The sequence below is a fragment of the Osmia bicornis genome, chromosome 3, assembly GCF_907164935.1.
Source record: "Osmia bicornis bicornis chromosome 3, iOsmBic2.1, whole genome shotgun sequence".
Classification (NCBI taxonomy): domain Eukaryota; kingdom Metazoa; phylum Arthropoda; class Insecta; order Hymenoptera; family Megachilidae; genus Osmia; species Osmia bicornis.
The window spans coordinates 6,267,971-6,290,117 of NC_060218.1; the positions used below are offsets into that span (position 1 = coordinate 6,267,971).

General features: G+C 34.5%; 1 protein-coding gene across 2 annotated transcripts in view; it reads right to left on the reverse strand.

The window, feature by feature from the left end:
* Nucleotides 1–460: 460 nt before the first annotated feature.
* Nucleotides 461–22,147, reverse strand: part of LOC114871130 (protein bric-a-brac 1-like) — a 105,215-nt gene continuing 83,528 nt past the window's right edge. For both annotated transcript variants that reach the window (XM_029176640.2, XM_029176649.2), the window contains exon 4: nucleotides 461–18,672. In XM_029176640.2, the coding sequence (XP_029032473.1) occupies nucleotides 17,614–18,672 (1,059 nt within the window). In that variant the 3' untranslated portion in view covers nucleotides 461–17,613. The remainder of the gene's footprint in view (nucleotides 18,673–22,147) is intronic.

A 22,147-nucleotide genomic window follows, 5' to 3' on the forward strand; every position in this document is an offset into this window, starting at 1 on the left:
TTAGAAATAATAACTATAACTGAATTGTGAGATGAGTTTAAAATATACGTAGAAATTATTACAAATTATTTTAAAAGAAAATTTTATATTCTAATATTTAAAATATATAATAACTAATATATTAAGAAAGAATATGTTTATGTCAGATTTACAAATTTACTTCATATTCTCATTGCTTTTACCCTACTGAATTAACTATAATTCAACTCGTTATATTTATTGTCACAGAATATTAAACTGACTCTTATGCATTCTTTATATTAAATATATTCGAATACTTGTTATAAAAAAATGTTAGATTATCAACGTAATTAACAAGATTATAATAATTTTTAAAAATATAAAGCAAACTCTGCACCCTTTGTAATATGAATTATATTTCGTATATAAAAATAAACCTCTTAGTAGCCAAATTAATTAATTTTATATTGAATATACTAGTACTTTCATTGAATTTTGAATTTACACAGAATTTTCAAAATTACCATTGCTAGAAAAATCAATAAAAAATGAAATTAAAAAAACAAAATCAATTTTCTGTAATTTGCATTTTCGAAAGTTAATGAGTTTGCCTTAGTGAGTGACTTAATCACTGATAACCATTGTAATTTAAATAATGACTATATAATTACTGCATTCCTTGCTACTTGTAATCCACACTATAAAAACAAATTCAACATATGAAAAAGAATTCAACATCGAAAAACTTTTAATAAGAAAAATTTGCCTGGACACAAAATGGAAGGATTTCTTCCTAAGGAATAGAAAATCGTCGAAGATCATTTAAAAGAAATCAAGCCACCCTTCATTCATAGTCAATGTTTTGTTCATTTTCATATTTTCTCTTCGCAGGTGGCACGCCGGCCCATCATCATCGTTCATTTAATCGAGGATGCCGCGGACTTGGCTATCACAAATCTGGCACGAATGAGCCTTACAAAAAATACAATACGCGTCCGCGACTTTATGTTTTTTTTTTCATTTTCTTCTTTTTTTTCTCTTTATCACAGACCAGCGCGCCGCCCGACATTAGCGCTTGCTGCTAATTACGCGTTGCTAACGCTTTTGTTTCGCTATGCGTCATCCGTCTACGAAAGCTCAGGGTTTGGAGAGGGGTTAGGGGAGAAGAAGGGGTTAAAGTGCTGATCTATCGATCAGTATTGATCGGCCATCGATTCGTCGATCGTTGTTCACTCTGCACCCCCTGAAATTTTAGACTTAATGGAATACTTTCTTTTAAAAGTCACAAGACTTTTAATAATTTTTTATTTTGATTTAGGTTATATGAAATTATAAAAAAATTAATTGTTAAAATGTCAAAAAATAGTAAAAGCAGTATTTAAGATAGGTAGATGATAAAAGGTTTCAATTATTATTAATTATTTTACCAAAGTTTTGAATCAATTATTGAAAAAATGTTATTAACAAGTAGCTAATTTTTAGAATGCCATCAAAAAATCAATTTCTTAGGCCTTTATGAAAAGTTTTGTGACTTTTGGTCCAAAGTGTATATTCAGTTGTCAAGCCACTTGCCCTAATTTTGAATGACCTGTGTCTGATTGCATTTTATAATTCTTTGTATCCAATCTGATACAGTGCAGTTAATTTGGAAAAAATTTCACACTGCTTTTTATATTAGCAACGTGTCGACCAATATTCTGGTCCTCTTCAGGCTGTATTATAAAGAATATTAAACTAATGTTTTATCCTATGTGTACTTATTATGTTGCAAAATCATTACTTAATTTATTGTAAATTTATTTCCAAATTAGTCGTACTATACTTTTAAAATTGGATACAAAGAATTCAGTTACACGAATTTAAGTAGTATAGCATTAAATATAGCAGACGAAGTTTCATAAACTTTGATATCAAAACTAGACAAATCAATATTTTTATATGTATTTAATATGTGTGTTATAAGTAATTTATGAGACATTTGAGTCTTCCAGGTATTGTGATTGTAATAAATATGGATTGCTAGTAGTAATATCAATAATTGGTCAGGCCGTCCTCTTAATTTCATTTCTTATCCTTTAATTTTGCATTGGTGTCATGAAATATATCGTAGCCATATTTAAAATAATAAATTTATGGACCTTCCAAGGTTTGATGGTACATTTGATACTCATACGTTTTAAATTATCTTTGCTTAATAATACATGAACGAACTGGAAACAATTTTAAAATAATATACTTGTCGGTTTGCTGTGAAATAATTATCGATGTTATTGAACGTTTCCACGACGGATATTGCAGTTATTAGTGGCAATCGAAACATAACTTGTCAATTTGTCAACGATATGCTCACCGATTCCGCATTAAATAAATATGTTGCCCCGCTGGATTTAATTCATTGAGTTCGTATTAAAGTAATTTGTTGTCCTCCGAGCAATTAGTAATTTATGTTTCAATTTAATACTCATTAACTTTTATATCTATTATATCTACTTTATAATTTTTCATAAATTACAATCACAATATAAAAATACTAAATTAATCTAAAGAGTCTAAGATGTGATTTTGAACCAAAATCTGATGTGATAAACAAATTAATAAATTATGTTATATTTGTAAAGAATTTTTCAGAAATTTTTAAATCGTTAATAACAATTGCGCTAATTATTATAATTTAAACCAACTAGCCCCCTTAATACCCATTTTAAAAAATACAATAAATAATATAAAGAAAAATGAGAATCATGAGGGTGCAGGGAACAAACGATCGAATCAAATGGCGACCATATCGGAAGTGTTTCATCAGGAGGAAAGTTGGAAAGAAGAATAAAAAGAAAGATTAACTTACATAATTCACGTCCCTAAAATTCTCTTGTGTGTGCCCTCGTGTTTTTATCTCTCTTTCATTCTTTCTCTCACCCTCTCTCTCCCTCTCGCTCTCAACGATAACAATTGAATATGAATTAGAAAAATAACATTATATCGTAGACAACAATTGGTTACAATGTATATAATAATGTACCGGTAATAGTGTATCCTTACCACTTTTCTTTCTTTACACAGTAGTACTTTTTTATCCCCGTCGTTACTTTTCCCTTGTGTGGTGTTTCTTTTTTTCTTTTTTTAATTTTTTTATTCTTCTCTTTTTAAAGCATGCCATTGACGCGGGTTACCGTGACGTTAGAATTACAATTTTTTACACGCCGCTTCGTAGGTGATCGATCGATCATCGATCCATAATGATCGACGGCTATTTTATACTAGATCGAACACGGTCGTCGTGAACAGGGCTGTTGGCATCCTTGCTGGCAGTTTTCGTTTAGGAAGCAATATATTGGTGAAAGAACTTGCAATTTTCTTTATCTTTTATAATATTTGCTTGACGTTGATCGGCGTATGAAAAATTACGGTTGGTGGTAGATATGCAAGAAGAAAATTATTTAAATTTCATCACCGTCAATTTTTAAAATTATATTATAAAATATAGAATTTTGCAAGAGTCATATTATTTGTATTTTCAGAAAATAATTCTGAAATACAATATTGTTTTGTTTAAAAGAAAGGGTATCTCAAGTGATTAAAAATTTAACCCTCGAGTACCATCGTATAATCAGATCCGACCCTTGCAAAATTAAATTGATATATTTTTATACATAATAAACTGCTTGCGAATGAAAAATATAATATGCGCTAAAATTTGAATGCCATAAGGCCAGACCGTACCGACGACGATTAATTAACCAATCAATTAATTAATTCGTATTTTCGAGCTTAGCCCAAAATCAGCGACCAGCGTCAATGGAAAATTTCATGGACAGATTTCGAGACGGCGTGCGATACTATCACCACTGTTTTTCTGGTTTGCCTATTTTCTTTGTTTGTCCAAGCCTCCCCTCGCTTGTACGTACACGGCGACAATCGCGTGTACAATTAATTAAGCTAACACGTAACTAGTTACGGTAAAACCTATTCACGGCTTGTACGACAGACATATATTTATAATATATATATATAATATATAATATATAATATAATGTTTATGTATATATATATATATATATTACAATTAGATTGCTCATTGTCAATTCATCGGTTTATCACATTTAGTATAAGTTGAAAAATATCTCTAACATCCACGTTGTCGGAGGCGGCGCCGCGTTCACCATCGTTCCATCAAATGGCCATTTGGAACCGTGGTGCACCGGCGCGGCCATCCCCCTTAATTCTTCAATTAACTCTAATTATTTACGTTTACAATAATTAATATCTAACAATAGGTACGACAAACAATTACGATAGTACGACCAACGAGATCTGTGCAATTTATTCGCCCTTTCATACATCACTTTCATCCTTCTTCAACGTCCGGCTGAGTATGATTGCAAAATCGACTTTCGTTTAAAGCTTCGATAAAAGGGGGGTGAGTTTTTTCTTTTCTTCTACCAGGACGAAAACGGGGTGGGTACAGGTTAGAGGCGAGTAAATTTCGTTGGGGTTATCTGTTTGCCCCCTCTATTTTCTTTCAGAGATCTATTCTTATTTTCAGATTTTTTAAAGGGGGAAACAGATTTAGCCATTGTCGTTTATTATTGCTAGGATAACGAGAGAAGTCGAGAGAAGATTAGGAAAATTTCTAAAACACACCTACGATTAATTTTGCCGAAATAGCTTGGGAACCATCGCGCGTACAAACCCTTTAATTTTCACCCGATTCAATAATTCAAGGTAACACCCTGAAATCTTGAAAAAAAAAAAAAAGGTGAAGGTGGTAATGTTTTATAATCACGTACGAATGCATTGTAAGGTATGTTCGCGTATGGTTCTACAATTTTTTTTACATTTTTCTTTGTATCTTTGGCTGGAAACATCGTGCTATTACACAGACGAAGCTAAACACGCTGAAATTGTCCGCAATTTTTTTTTGTGTATATATTTTTTTTCGCTTAAATTTCTTAAAGAATAGACACCAAAAGACATCGAGAGACTCGAAGGAAGGTTTTGAAATAGGAGATTAAAGATTTCTCTTTTCCCTTTCGGCTAGTTAGGTTCGAGAAAATTACATTCTGGCTACTTAGTTAACTACTAATTCTGTTGTTTCTCTATACACGTGTGTGTATCGTTGTGTGCACGTTTTAAGTGTATCTGTGTCGTGTAACGTGTTTCGTTTTTTTTTTTTTTTTTTTTTTAAACCTACGAGTAGTCGTTCCGTACGGACGGACCGACGGACACCGAGGATTGAGCAAACTGTTATTGCACGGAACGCATAAACTCGAAACACTTCGCAATTGTTTCTGCTTCTCTTTCTATAAAACCACGCTTTTTCGTCGTGGTTCTGCGATCAACTGACCCTAGTCACGAAACTGAAACGAGCCGATCCTTTTTAAGTTTTATGGAAACGTGATTGAAATTTGGAGATCAGAAGTTATTTGGGGAAAAAACTGTGAAATTTGTTTTATATATGCTAGGAAAAATAAACATAATTACACTTGACGTCTAAATGAAAATTGAAATCATGTAGGTTTCATATATTATTGGTTTATACTACTGGATTTTCTAATACACGATGTTTTAAGAGCTTAGGATGTTTTCAAGCTATTCTGAGTTGATCTTCTTTGAATTTTATAAATATTTTATTTTTATTAAAATTATATTTCAAGGAAAAAAGACTGCAATTATATTTTATTGATTTGGAGCTTGAAGATCAAGTAAGCCTCATATATCATTGGTTTATACTACTGGCTTTTCTGATGGCATCTTCAGCTTGTTACTAAAAAGTTTGCAGTGGTTATTTAACTGATATTGTTTTTCAAATATAATTGCTTATATACAATTTTTAATTTTCTAAATTAAAGTGTGTTTTGTTACATATAAATTATAAATAAACATCCTAAGACCTTTATTTAAAAACCTTATATTTTGTGAAGTTTCTCAAAACATTTATTGTGAAAAGAAATACTGAAATTAATGAAGACTTATCACTTTTATTACTCTCATACGTTAATTAAAATACTGTAAGCTTAAAATCTCGAACTTAAACTTTGAAAATTATTTCTCCAATTAATACTGAATAACATGTTACTTAGCATTAGTGCATTTCAATTAAAATAAAATTAATTTTATTTTTCTAAATTTTATTAAAAACTTCGTAACGATTACCACAAAATAAGTATTCTTCATTTTTGTACAGAATTTAAAGCCTTCAACGAAAAGAGGGATCTTTAATTATTGGAAATATTCTACAAAAGGATCCTATTTTTTGTAAAGCTAAAACAACCCCAACAAGAAATGTATGTATGATCGATAATCGCATTTTCGTCACGAGGGTCTGTTTCATCGCGACTTAAATCACTCAAAGTGGTCTCTATCGATTAAACATTAACGGCGAGAGACCTTCTTACAACATTCTACCTAAATACACTTAGCATATATCCTCGGAACATAGATAAACCAGTTAAAAACATTGTATATGTTCCTATCTACCTATACACAATATATATAGATATAATGTTTGTATATCATAACCATATTAATAATATTAATTACATATATATATATATATATACGATTGGAGTAAATAATTATTAATTAATCCTTATGCATATATCACATCTGATCGTTCAGTCAGTATAGGAAGACCCTCGCCTCGTCACCAACACACGCAAACCCTTTCGAATCGACCCTCGCCTAATTTCAACCCCTTCACGAATCCTTCGAAATTTCATTAATTTCGTAATACCTTATACTCTTTTATCTCTGATTCTCTTTTCGCCATTCACTTTGCTCATTCTTTTCCTATCTCCTCTATCTATCACTCTTTATCTCACTCTCTCCCCTCCTCGCTCTCTTCCGAATTCAATTAAATTAACCCGATAGTGGCTACTACCTAAACAGACATTTAATTTTTTTTTTCCTTGTTGCTTGGTAAAAACCTGAAATCGCCATCGAATATCAATATAATACACTTATTATGTACTTATAGTATAAATATAGGAACATTCATTAAATATATTTTCATATATATATATACACGATTAGAATCTGTATATATATATTTATATATACTATATATATTACTTGGTGTTGTATAGGTAGCTAATTTTTTTTAAACGTGGTTTAAAATGCCCAATCCATTCCATAACGCCTGGCCAAGAGGATCCTTTTGCAGTTCTGTGTACGGTAGGATAAATCAGACTGTCTCGTTTCTAATGCGATTAACACGATCGTCCGCCACCACCGCACCGCTTAGAATTCTCCGAATCGCTTTGCGTTAGAATTAATTCTCACGATTAGAGCTCGCATTTAGGGGTTGACGTTTTGCATCGAAGCCGATTCGAGGCGGTTGATTTTATGGCGAGGGTTGCATTCACCTTTGTAAGTTAATTTAAATAATTCAAAATATTCAAAATAGAAGAAATTTTCATTATTAATATACTTTGATAACAGTAAACTTCATGAAATTTAATTTATTTAATAATTACTTGTAAAAGGTGCACTCTTTGATATTTAATAATCTTTTTAGATAAAAAATTGCTATTACTGTTATTACTTAGAATTTAGTATAACAAAAAATATAAAGTAATATATCTCTGAATATTAAATCCTTTATCGAACGCCAAATTTCAACCCTTAACAACGCCCATCATGCAATCGCCTCGCGGTCTCGAGCGTGTTCACCGGGCTACACCCCTTCCTCTTCCTAGGCCATAAAACAGACGGATCGCACGGCATAAATATATCCGTAAATATAAATATATCACTCGTAGGTAAACTATAAAAAAATATCACGCGGATATATTCGTTGGTGGACGTATGACGGAAAAATTTGCTTACACCCCTTTCTTCAGCCTTTTAATACGTTGACTGTCACAGTAGAAATACCTATGTTTGATGCGGCACACTGTAATATGAATTATTAAAAGCGTCAAGTGTTAAGATTTTAATTTAATTACTTTGCAATTTTTAACAAGGGGTGCAATTTTGATTAATTTAAACTCGTAGCTTTAATCACTCGTGTTAAACAAAATTTAAATATTGGACAAGTTTACATAAAAATAAAAATCTAAATTTCGTTTTTCAATTTTAGGTATTTTGCTTCATTTTTTAAAAATTCCCAATTGCATTATAAATTTAAGTTGAGAAACTTGCACTTTGTAATTGCACCACTAAGTACTTCATTTATGATTTAAATTTCCAAATAAGTCTTATGGATAAAAAATGTGTCAGATTTATTTTATAGCGTAACTGGTAAACTCCATGACAGCCAATGTGTTAATAACGTTCTTGAACACGCTCGCGAAGGCCGCGATGAGCGCGATCGGAAAACCCTTGCCGGTTGCACGTGCAACGCGAAAGTAATCCCTTTGTGCCGGGACACAATCGCGTTGAATATATTATGCCGTGCACATTTCGGAGGTACGTTTTACTGACTTCGATTGAAAGACGGCTGGCTATCACGCGAACTAACGTGATGCAGAGTCACACGCTCCTTCTCTCCCCTCTACCACTGTCTACCTCCCTCCTTCTCTTTCTATCGTCTCTTATGCACACGTGCATACGTGCGCCTCGTCACAATTAATTGATTCCTGGAATCCGACGTAAATTCGGGTGAACTTAAAACGAGCACCCGATGCATTATTTCTCGATATCGACGCACCCTTATTTCCCCGTTCTTATGATAGAAATTATAGATATTCGTAGCCATTCTAGAACTTGAGATTCGAAGAAATTGTTATAGAAAATTCTTTGGAAGTTGATTGATTTTATAAAATAAAAAGTGGAGGAGATCAACTGTTGAAGGGTGAGGTTGATGTTATCTACTTTAAAAATATAAAAATTGAAAGTTTTGTAGTAAAAATTATTTAAAAAAATTGCAAAATATTAATAAATTTTTTGGAAGCTTTGTATACCTTCAAAAATAAATAAGAAAAAATTCAAGAGAATCTGTGACAGATGGTTTTGTGTAAATAATTGAGAAATAAAATTAAAGAAAATAATAATTGCCTAACAATAGGAACTAGAATTTTTCTCCCTTAAAAAACCTTAACTGATTCTCTTTCATCCAGTATTTTTGATAAACCCACGTTTTTATTTACTACACCCCCTGCTATCGTAAAATACATTTCTCTCTCGAATACGAAGGTTTCACTATACCATCATAGAGCAGTTATCGAAAGAATCTTTGTGAGTTTTTGTTTTCCGGATCGTGTGGATCGGTTAAAAAATTGCTTCCCAGATTTCGAAGCGTGGCGAGCTCGAGAGGTTACAAGAGTAGTTTTAACTGTGTGATTTGGAAAATTGGAAAAGTGCGAGCAGACTCTCGTCTTTTAAATTTTCCTCGTTCAAAGGACTAGCTTTTTTCTGATAGAAATACGTTATCCTATTTGAATTATATTTTTTTCCTTTGTAAATAAATAAAAATTGTTACTGTTTATTACAAAGGAAATAAATTGAATTAGTAGAAACTATAACCCCTTCGTTCTTCTATTATCTATCTTGTACTAATTATTGCGTTATCACAGTTTCACCTTGTGATGAAGTCTAACTAATCGAGTCAGTGTTTGTAATAAAATATCACTATAGGCTGTTAATATCACTGGTTGCGTATGTAAAAAATATATATATACAGATCAACAATTCGCGTATGATTCAAAAAATTGAATTACAGAAATCTATTCATTTTCTATTGCAATAAATTAACGAGGCCATCAAATGTATATTGTATAAAATTATACTATTTGCTGAATGAGAATGGGTAAAACAGTTTCTTTCTGTTTAGAAATAATCAGGAGATTCGAATGAGGCTTTCAGTACTCTCTGGGAAAGCATTTTCTCAGGAACATCAGTGTATTTCTAGAGTAAACTAAATAGAGAGTTCTCCAATAGTATAATAATAGAAAATCATTACAATGTGATCCTATAGTCGACGAAATCTATTTATAAGAATTGAATTTTACAAGTAGAATTATTTTATGAAATAGTAATGATAATATGGTGACGACTACAAAATTTTAAAACACTTTCAAATTCTGAAACCTGAAATTTTGGAATTCTGGAATTTAAAAATTTTACAATGGTGAAGAAAAAGTCAAAAGTATTATAAACAAACCTAAAAACCTTATTGGAAAACCCTGTAGTTACGTTTAAAATTTACAATAAAAAAATATTAAGTTAATAATTCGTTGTATTTGCTTTTATACTCATTTCAGACTTTCTCAGCTGTGAAGATAGATGTAATATATTACATATAATGTATATATTTAGTAACACAATGACCACTGAATATTTATTAGCTATATTTGTCCTGGTAATCGAGTGGTGCGATTGAACAGTTTTCGCGCCAACATTTGATCCGCAATGCCTGTTTCCGGCAACCAGAAACACGCGTTTCCCTCGATATTCATTTTATCGTACAATTTTCAAGCTGTTTTCCCATTTTACGCGCGAAGAGCTTTTATTTATTCCGCTTATTATTACGATGTGTATTCCCGTGTCAATTCCTACTTTATCCAAACATTTGTCGAACTGTTTCCTGAAAATATTTGCCGATATAATATCATTTTGCGTGTCAATTTTCGTAATACCAACGTGTCCTTTTTCTTTCCCTATCAAGGAATGATCGAACGACGAATAAAGATAAATACCTCTTGGAAAGGAAGCTTCAAGTTCATTTTTCAAGCTTTACAGCTGAACTGATCTAACCATTCATCCATCATTCCAACAGAATTACACGAGTGCGATAAACAAACACTGTTTCTGATATCATATGTTAAAAAAAGAAAATCGGACTATTTTGGCTTAAATCTACTAACAATTAATAATTAACGATGAATATTAGTAATTAACAATTAACGACTCATTTCATTGATCAACTAAAATTAAAAAAACAGCGATTTTTTACGATTAATTTTTTTTAATGGTAATTAATCAAATTAAAGATTGTAATTAGTCGATGTCTAACATTGCTTTAAATCATTTACCCATCTTAATAGTTAGTTTTATGATTCGTAAGATGTATGTAAATTCAAGACAACTTGAAAAACACTTTCTTATTCGAAGTAGCAATATCACAGATTAAAAATATTATAGTATCTTCCTTGTTATAAATGTAAATAAAGGAACTTCGTTTTATGCCGTAGTAGTTGTTCTAATTAAAATTATGAATATTCTAAATAAAATATTCTTTTCTCATAAGTAGTTCATAGTATCATAAATAATAGAAGAAAGATTCTCATTATAATACTTATTTTCAAATAAAGATAAATAAACTTTCTATTTTTCTTTTGCTTTAGTATTTGGGAGTGATTCTAGAGCTCGCTTAAAAACTCACAAAGTAAAAGAAAATAGAGAAATTTAATTACAATTAAACGAATTCTATTCACCAATTCTAATTTTTTAAATTTGTTATTCTTTATGCAATAAAATATTTTCAACACAACCCAAAACGTATTACAGTCCTAACAGCGTAGTAATTAATTTCTAATGAATTGGTTAAAATTTTTAATACTGAATTGTAAAAATTTTATTAAAAAAGAAACACTAATCATTCCTCACCCTTCAAAACACTAATGTTATATTCAAGGTTCCCGACAGCATTATTCAATTAATTGCAATCTTCAGAATTCTAATATTAAATCATCATTAGGCAAACTATTAACTATTCCATTCCTAAAGCCAAGAAACAATCACATTTGAACCACTCTAACTAAGGATAGAATACAAGAATCGCGATCATAAGTTGTCATACTCAAATTAATTGGAATCTTCCTCCTCCTTCAAACATCAATATCACAGATAAAAATGAAGATTCTTAACACAGCACTGTTAACTGCAAAACAGACGAACATCCTTAAACGATCGCGATTTTTAACATCTGTTATCCTTTCCTATATTTGCAATCAAGAATATAGTTTCTTCTAGTCTTCTACATCCTTCAATTAAAAATTTGACTAAAACGCTTAGAAAATTTATTAAAAAATCTATAGGGTGCAAGACGTATACCATTGCTCAAAAGTATTTGTCCATTTCTACCCTTCTGTATTTAATTCCTTTTTTTAAAGCTTAGAGTTTAAGCCTTCCTCCTTTTATTTCAAATTAATGAAAATTCATTATGGAATTTGTTAAATTAGTTTCCTTTTGATAAATTAATTTTTTACCCTTTAAATAATGAACCATTTAGAAAACCGCCCACGAAATCAAGTTTAAAAATCCAAGGAATAATCCATATCATACTATGTCTGACTAAATACGAATATTTCTACTGTGGCAATGATGCTGTTAATAAGTTAAGGCTTTCAGGTTAAAACTGGTAACAGAAAATAAATTATAAAGGACCTCGAGTCCTCTTAGAATCTAAAACTGAAAACTAGGACTTAAAATCAAATGCCAGAGGTAGGATTTCATAAATTATTTAAAGTGAACAAATCCTCACCCTAAAATTTCTTATTTGACCTTTAATACCCTATTTACAATTAAATCGTCAAATTAAACAAAAGTAATAGTCCAGAAACCAGATTTTGAGATATTTAAAGAAATTATATAGTCCTATTCCATATTAAATACAAAAACACTGTTCTTGGTTCCAAAAAATATTTCTACACATTTTATACATTTAATTTTGAAATTTTTTGAAGCTTACTAATTTTGAACTTAAGTCCACTCTAAGAATTCCCATATAGACTCTAAGCTAAGCATTCCTAGACAAATACCTTTGAGCAATGGCACATATAAGTGAACGGAATAGGGCAAAAACGCAAGGATCACGGCTACAAGTTTCAGAGTTTGTTTCTGGGAACGTAGAACGATTCTCGATGCACGTTCGAGCGTACACATCGTAGCAGGAAACGTCAAGCACAGTCGGTCTTTCAGTGACAGAACGATTTGCAGCTTCCCTTGGCCGTCCATAACGCAGTAAATCTGGCGTACAGTGGAAATGGAGCGGCAGTGGGCGGACATGGTTGCCGTATAAAAGCTAACAGAGGCATCAGGCGTCATGGAACTATTTTCCTTAATCCTTGGATCGTTAATCACGCGCTGGATCACGGCGAGACGGACACGAAACGAGATCCTGTCCGAACGCGACGTTTCGAGCACACGCTGGACAAACCCGGCGTAAATTAAAAGTCTCGCCGTTTGTTTCTTCTCTTCTCTATAGTTTTTTCTTTTTTCTTTTTTTTTTTTTTGTTCCCACCCCTTCCTTCACTACGCACCTCTATGTGTGTATTTCTCTTCGTCTGCTTGTTCGTTTTGTTTGCTTGTGTGAAACTCGTTGACATTCGTTGGACATGTTCGCTTAATAATTTTTTTTTTTTCTTTTCTTTGTTTTAAATCAACTTAATTTCGCCTTCCATCGTCGTTTAAAACTTACACTTTTAATCGACAAGACTATATAAGTAATTATAGACTAACCTGACCTATCGCAGCACCTGACAGGCTTGAGTGAATCCTCTTCATCCTTTCTTCTTTTCTTGCGCTACCACCATCACGAGGAAGTTTCTATTTTTTTTTAATTAGTCTTTCTTTGGCACCGTTTACCTTCCTTGAGCGGTTCTCCTCTTTTCTTCTTTATTTTTTTTTTTTTCTTCATTTTGGCCGGTAGACTGCGAATCAACCTTAATTTCATAGTTAGCACCTTCGTTATTCGAATTCGTTTCACGAACGCGGGTACACAGAGCAGCAAGTGCATCGCGAATTACTAGCTAAGGACTAAACGTTTCTGACGGACATCGGGTAGCTGGACTCCTAAGGGTTTAGTCGCGTTTCGATGTCACGTTTGCTGTTTCTCGTTTCGGGAGATATTTTTCTTTGGTTATTTGCATCGTTCGTTTCTGGCGGAAGTGAGCAATCTAACGTAACGTGGCGCGTTCTCGGAAGCTACGGTTCCGGCGAACTTTGAGGATTTATGCGGGTGATGGGTCAACTTGGACTCGATACGAAACCATGGACGATTGGAAACCTTTGGCCCTTTGTACTCCATAGGATAATTGCACTAAGAATTTAATTTAATTTTCTGTTTCATATTACTTTTATCATCAAAAATTATTCTCCATTATATGAAATCCTTTCGTTTCAAAATTATATATTTAATTCGACTCTGAGGTCTGACTTATTATATTTTATACTACTGAATAACTGAGCTGACAAAGAATTCTCTATTAATATAAATTTAAAGGCCAAATGAAAATGATATAGATTTATGAAATATTTAGTAAAAAGAATGTTCCTTAATATTTATATTATAAATTAATAATTTTGCAATTAATAGAAGGTGCGAAAAACAAATGTTAAAATGATGACTACCATAGTATCATTTAATAATTAATAACAGAAAAGTGAAAATAAATTTTTTTATAAATTAATATTATATTAAAATACTAAACTGAAAATTGAAAGATTGTTTCCTTTACGTCTATCTTCATCGAATCGAGTACAAAGGGCAAAAAACAATGTTTCCAATAATTCTCACTCTCGGTTTCAACTTTGAGCAACGATCAAGAAATCACAGCGAGACCAACGTTTGTATACAAAAATAAAACGTAGAATAATCTTTGATTCACTCAACTTTCGCAATTCGGCGACGATCACAAAACATTTCGTTGAGTAAATTATTCATATATTTGCGATCGAACGGTATCATCGTACTTCGTAGATTTAGATCGCTATCTAATTAATTGATCGATCGATCACCAGGACGACGAAAAATCGACGCAAGCTATGCGGTAACTTTCACGAAAGTAAACTTGACACTTGGCACTGGGACGGCACGTTTGCAATAGTTGCTGTAAATCTCATCGCTTATCCTTATTTAATGTTTATTTTAAAAGACGGAATAACGCGTCGAATGTTAATCATCAATCCTGGTGATCAATCTTTATATTCTTCCTTAGAAAACAATTAACCCTTTCTCTATAACAAAATCAAGGAATTCTATTAAATCATAAAATAGAAGAAAAAAAGCAATTATTTGCTGTTTTCCACAAAAAATATAAAATTTTGAAAAACTAACAAAACGACAATACTTCATTACATGTATCTATTACATGTCTTAATTCATCACCTTATTACTTTTTGAAATGACTATAATTACCTTTAGTATTTAAACACCAATCACTATAGTCATCGTTAAATAGGGAAAGAGTTAACAGTCGACGAATAATTAAACCACGACGAGAGCCGTTCGCTCGCGAACACTGACCAGAGGACCGGAAGTTGTTGACCAAGCTCTATCACGATCAACGTGTAACGTCCAACGAGAAACAGCCTAATACTTGAAACGACTAATGGACATTGGATTTCTCGAAAAAGAAAACGGGACCTTCCTTAGGAGACCAGTACCGAAGAGAATGAGCCGGCACTCTCGTTTTGCGCTCGCGCATTTACTTGGACAGTGCATCGTTATCGATGTATCTATGTATAAGATGCGTACACGTATCAGGGACATACATATACATATATAATATATACACATGTAGATAGCAGAATGGACAGTGGCTAAGAAGAGGTTGGAAGGACCGTATGGACCGTGCAACAAGACGCTAGTTCATGGCTCTTTAACCCTTTCGCTACGATCATCCCTTCAGGAGAGTGTGCTCGTATAATTTTCTTATTAAATTATCTAACTCAATGAAATAATTTCGTTTCTAACTCGAACTGTTATATTATTCTCAAATGCAAATGTTGGACGATTATTATTATTCAGAGCGAAAGGGTTAACGACGAGCCTTAGTTCGTTCTGCGTGACGGACACACGATTGGAACGAGAAACACGCTTTATTGCTAGGTCGCGTTTAAAAAGGATATATGAGGGGTTCGAAGGCACCGGCAACGCTTCCCGGAAGGAACCTATCCTCCGTTCGATGCCAACGTTTAACACGTCGTTAGAACGCTTGGGAGAAGGTCTTTTTCACACGAAATTAGGGTTATGCCTTTTCAGACGTTTTTTACTATTGAGTTTTTCACTGGTGAAAATAGCACAACTCTATTTATGCAAATAAGGGTGTTCATATTGTACACCTTCTGGCAAAGATTTCCTGCTGGAATAATAGAAATTGATTTATAATTTCATAATTCGAAATCAAGATAGTAATTACCATTTGGTAATCGTTGGTCAGTTCACAGAATACTAAATAATTTTGCATAAATTTGGGATAAATTAGGCATTTAAATATTAATTAATTAACACATTGATTGCCATAGCAGAACCACCTATGCCTAATTTGGCACACGATAATATAGATTAATAAAGATAGTAATACTGCAGCTTGTTAGTTTGAATTGCTAGCGTAATTTTAATAGTATTCAGAATTTTTCAATCATCTTCCATGGCAATCAAGGTGTTAATTTAAAATTCGACTAAGACATTCTTCCCAAGCGACGAGACTGCATGGCATATAGAAAACTGATCGTTATCGCGTGCACTATATAAAAATCGCATCGAGTACACTGACAGCTATTAACGATGTGCACCGTATATCTACGGCACACTAAGACGAAGAAGACAACAAAATGGAGCCGTCACCGGCGACTTTCGTCCATCGCGTCGTTGCGTTCTTTGGTATCGAGTCCTTATCACAACTTAGCTTCACTAATGTAGAAATCTTCTTTTCTTTAGTATAGTTTCTCTTCGTTCATCGTTTTACGAGTGTGTCAGGAGTGTTTTCGTGGGGACAGACGAGTGAGACTCTCTTCGAGGTCCGCCGACAGGCATCGTCGTCGACGATTACTTCGTTTCCCTTTTTCTCCGTAATTGACTCGTCTTCTTGGTGGGCCAATAGCTGGATGGATACGCGGTTCTCCCCTTTCCAGCTTCCCTTCCGAACGTTCTTCCTCTCTTCATGTATTCTCGTCTCGTTCTTGCACGAGAGGAAAGAACTCGCAGGAAATTGAAAGTTCAACAAATTCGGAAAGATGGATCCGAAGACTGCATCCTCTCCAGAACAAAGTGTATTCTGAGATTTTCCGAAGCATCGTTTCAAAAGGAATTTGGTGATTCTGGAGAAAATGATGCGTCTTCGAAAGTCATCTTTCCATACATTGACGTTCTTCCACTTGTTTTGCGCGTCCCTTTTAATGACTTCCCTTAATCACGATCACGCGATGCTTCGTCTACTTTGTTTTCATAAATACACCAGAAGAGTGTTCCATCGAGCAACGATTGAAAAGATTCATAACTACGTCGTTGTATGGAAATAATTCATCGTTAACCATCCTGAAGCATCAGGTCGAAGAGAGGTCACGATCAGGTGTCTCCCTATAATAACTAAAAATGTTAACATTGCAAAATCTGTGTCTCCGTAAAGCTAATTCGAAGACGAATCGCAGTGTCTTCGACAGGATACTTCAGAAAGTTAATTCGCTTTGTGCCATTGCTCGGGGAAACAATTTGGAACATCCTCTTCAAGAACTAACATCTTTTCTTCAATAACCAATGCGGTGGTAGAATATCGCGTGCAAGGAGGCAAGGACTTGGCCCTTTCAATAAATTCACTACGACACATATTTTCACGTTTAAGAATGCCCTGGCCTTCTAGAGCCTATTGCCTCAACGTTATCCCAATTTCCGACCGCATTGTGTCTTCTAAATTAATCGAGCATCGAGGAGGAAGGACGCGCCAACAAGTGTCAAGAATATCGAAGAACGTCATTACGGAGCCGCATTACTTAGCGTTGGTGTATATGAGTGGTGAGATGTTTGGACAGATAGTCCGCCCTTGCGAAGCATTTGCCGCACATCTCGCAGTGGTAGGGTCTTTCCCCGGTGTGGATACGGAGATGCCTGGTGAGGTCGCTTTTACCGCCGAAAGCGCGGCCGCAGAAGAGACAGACGAACGGTCGTTCGCCCGTGTGCTTACGTACGTGAAGCTTCAGGTTCTCTTTGGACCTGACGCACTTACCGCAAAAGGGGCAGGCGAAGCGACGCTCGCGCCTGTCCACTTCGTGGCTGCTGCGTGCCAGGCTGATCACCGGGTCGGTTGCTTCGGACCGATCGTCGTCCACCGCGTTGTCGTCCGCCTCGCCAACCTCGCTGGTGCTACCACCGCCGGCTGAACGTCCGCCGTGTCCAGCTGGCGCCTCGGTCATCTGCACCTCGACGGCCTCTCCTGGGTTCTCCTGCAGGCTGGCTGTCTCCGACACGCTTTCCTCGCGAGCGTTTTCCGCGAACGGCCCACGGGTTTCCTCTTCTCCGGGGTTGGTGGTCGTGTCGCTGCCCGTCTCCACCTGGGAGGGCTCTCCGGTGCTGGACACCTGGTCGCTCCGTTCAGCGGCGGCGGACACAACCATCGCGCTGCCCTGCGGCTCCGGGGCACGCTGGAGTCGCTCCAGAGCGTGGTTCAACCTGTGCTTCTTGAAGGACTTGAGATACCTGAATTGCATCCCGCACACGTCGCAGGTGAACAGCTTGTCCGCCGGCAGCCGGGCCCGATGGTTCTGCTCCCGGTGCTTCACGTAAGCGGACCGGTAGCGGTAACGTTGGCCGCACTGCTCGCAGGTGAACGGCTTGTCGTCGCTCGCTTGGCCGGCATGCTGAAGCAACGCGTGCCGTTCCAGCAACCAGGCGGAAGGAAACGCAGCCAGACACACGCCGCAGCGACGCGCCAGGCCCGCCAATCCGGCGAAACCACCGTGACCTAACAGCGAACCGCTTCCGCCGCTGCCACCACCGGAACGCTCCACCAAGGCACCCCAACCACCTGCCTCCAAACCGAGGGCCAGGGACACCTGAAATGATTGCGGTTTCTTAGATGGAATCTGATTTAGAGATACGAGGCGAATCGGCTTTGTTTGACGATGTGTTTTTAACACGTTTGCTGCCAACTTCGAAGCATTATAGACGTATGGGGGTAAAACCATGTGTCTGATTCTTTGAATTGGTTTGCGATACTGAAGATGACACATTATAAGTTATGTTGCAAAATTTACAATGTTTTTCTTTTCTTTTTTTAATAAAAAGTATTAAACTTTACCATTGTACATTAATTTACTTAATTTGATTTAAAATAAATACATGTTGACAGTGTTGAAAACGAACTGAGTTCGAAGGGTTAATCAGTGTCATACAGTACGTCTATGATGATTTTTAGATGGCAACGAATGTGTTTTTGGGGTGTTTTTTTTCTTCGATGGTTGAAGAAACATATGTATGATGTGAAATTTTTTTGTAACATTGCTGCTTTGAATAAATAGCCTTTTTGGCAATCACAAAATATAGAAAAGTAAGCGAATAAATATACTCAAAATATAGTTCAAATTTCTAATTGCATGGGAAATTATAAAACAGCATGCGATTTTAGAGCTACGATAGAGAAAAAGATTTTGTTTCAATAATAGAAAAAACTTACCGCATATTTCTGCGTATTGTGTACGCAAATCATTTCTTCGTTTTATCATCCTTAACACGAACACCGAGACAGTGATATAATATACTCTGATGTTACGTAAAAGCGTATAAATAAAAAAAAACTTTAATTCATCTTCGTTGAATAAATAATATCAAAGAGAAAACAATTTATAGAAAGAAATATAAAGCAATTCATTACAAAATATTAGGTTGTTGCAGATGGAATGAGCATCTTACTCACAAAACTTTCAATAATTATAAAAATATTATTAATTGATAGAAACGTGTTACAAAGGTCTATAGTTCTTAAAATTACAAACTATTTAAAATTATCAATTTTAGTTTATTAGGAAAGCTTATTTGAATTAGACCTGTTATATGTAATATTTTATTAAAATTTTAATAAATTATTATTAAATTATCAGTCATATTTGCTGAGCAATATTCTAATGGAAATTTTTTCAAAAACAATTCGTAAATCCTTGTTTCCTGAATCACCCATTTTAAATTAAAAAACAAAAGATTAGTAAAAGCTCTATACAGTCATCTTTTAATTTTAAACCATCAAAGTGATATGCAACAACCTAACAGAATATTGGAAAAGCAAGCGTTATAATAGTTCCATCAGCAAACGATCGGACAGGAGACATCAGAAATCAGACGTCAGGGTTCAATGACCTATTGTTAACACAAACAGTTTGCAGCTTTTATTTCACAAATCGTTAATTTACAACTATGATATGCATTCGTTCGCCTAAGAACCGAAAGAAAAAACGTCATTTTACACGAAACAAGGCGTAGTACCCATAATGATCAGAACGCGTGTCAACGTGGTGACAGTTACGGACAAAAAGTCTTTTCTCGGATATTTTTCGCGTCGAGACCCTGGAGTATTCGTGCACCTGGTACAACCATCTCAAACATCGTCGGTCTACCGACGACGATCGTTTAACAAACCTTCTCAAACACTCATACACGCGCACCGTTGCACGTTGAAACACGTCGGATGGTACAAACATCCCGATCAAAGGTCCAAACCACTCCATCGAACGTGTTTCAACCGTTTTGTTCGAACGTTCTGAAACTTCGTTTACTTCGACAAACAGCAAAATATTCACGCATTCTCACACAATTTTTATGTCTCTTTGTGTTGTTTGAGAAATCGTATTCGAGGGACATGTTCTCGAGTGGCGACTTGGTGTGCACGAGAGCTTTCGGGATATTCCTACGTCCTCTTTGTTCTCGAGGAGCTGTCGCTTCTGACAACGCGTGGACATACGTTTCTCACCTTCGCCATGCTTCCTTTCTTCTCGTTCTTAACATCCGGAGACGATAGAATCCGCGAGTATACAACGAACGCCAGACAGACATAACGCAGAAGCTTTCGGAGCACCATTTTTCTTTCGTCCATCGTCGACACTGTCGTCTCGAATCCGTCGATCTTATTGATCGATCGGTCATTTCGGTACGACAGTTCGCAGCAGGAGCGAATTGCGAAAACGAGACGCACTGAATATCGTTCGCGTTTACTGTTTCCCATTCGTGTCGTGATGATCGTGCCTTGATAATCCATGTACGTGTCTTATCAAGCCCGGTGATATCTAAGATCAGCAAGGTCGTGCTAGAGTCGTGCCTATGCTTCGTATGCATCGGGTGTTCATGAAATTGACGATATTGTTATTCAATTTTTATTATAAAATCTTTGTTCATCTTGGTTGTCATTGACGTTTATGTCGAAGTATGAGAAAATAAATTTGTGATTAGTATGCTGGTCATTTTGCACCATTGGAAGTATGGTAGAGTCTACAGGATCCCACAAAAATATTAAATAATTTAAAAATAGGAATTTACCTATTACTTTTCAATATTTATAATTTTTCATTTTTTAAGTTATTCTGAAAATATTTGGAATATAGTATTTTCTTTTTATCTTCTAAGCAAAATTAGTGTATCCTAACTAATTAAAAAAAGGAATAAAAAGAAATAATATTATTTACTTATTAAAATTAGTTGAGTTACATTCATAATGCAAACAAAATATTCTAGGAATTCTGAATTATCCTCAAATGGAACTGTTTTGATGGGAAAATTTTGTTTCAATGAATCAAATCATTATCATAATGAAGTTTCTGGATGAAAGAATCATGACTAACAGAACGAAGATTATTCATAAGATCCGTCGGAACATTGACGTAAATCGTACGTGATGCTGTTCTCGTCACATTTCACGTCCTGGAGAATCGTTTCGTCGAAAAGAACTTGTCAACTGTCTGAGAAACGTACCGGGACACGTACAGCCAGATAAATCCTTTAAACATCTAGCTTCCATCGTCTTCGCGACCTTTTCGAATTTACTTCGAGAAACGTTGTGCGCGTCGGAGAACTTGCATGATCTTAGATTACACTGATTCTAAGTTTACAGGCTCACTCTTGTTATGATGGAAAAGTATGATTAAGAACTATTAATCACTCAACTATAAAATAACGCAAATTTCTTTTTTTAGTTATCATAAAAACATAATGACACTAAAGAAAATTATATATACAGGAAATAATTAATTTTAATTATATATTTTTGCTATTTAATTATAAAAGAAAAATTTGAAGATTATTATTAAGGGTATGCAAAACCTTGTCTGAAAATTGGTAAAAAATAATATATAATGATAGAAAATATTTTAATTAAAATATTGATGAGAAAATTGCCTTCAAAACGATGTATTTTTTTGCATACCCTTAACAACAATTAAGTTCAAAGCAATTTCTTAATTTTCAATTTTCAAAAATACTAAAGTAAAAAAATTAATTAAAGAAACTAATATTCCAAATTCTTCACGTTAATTTTCTAAAAAAATC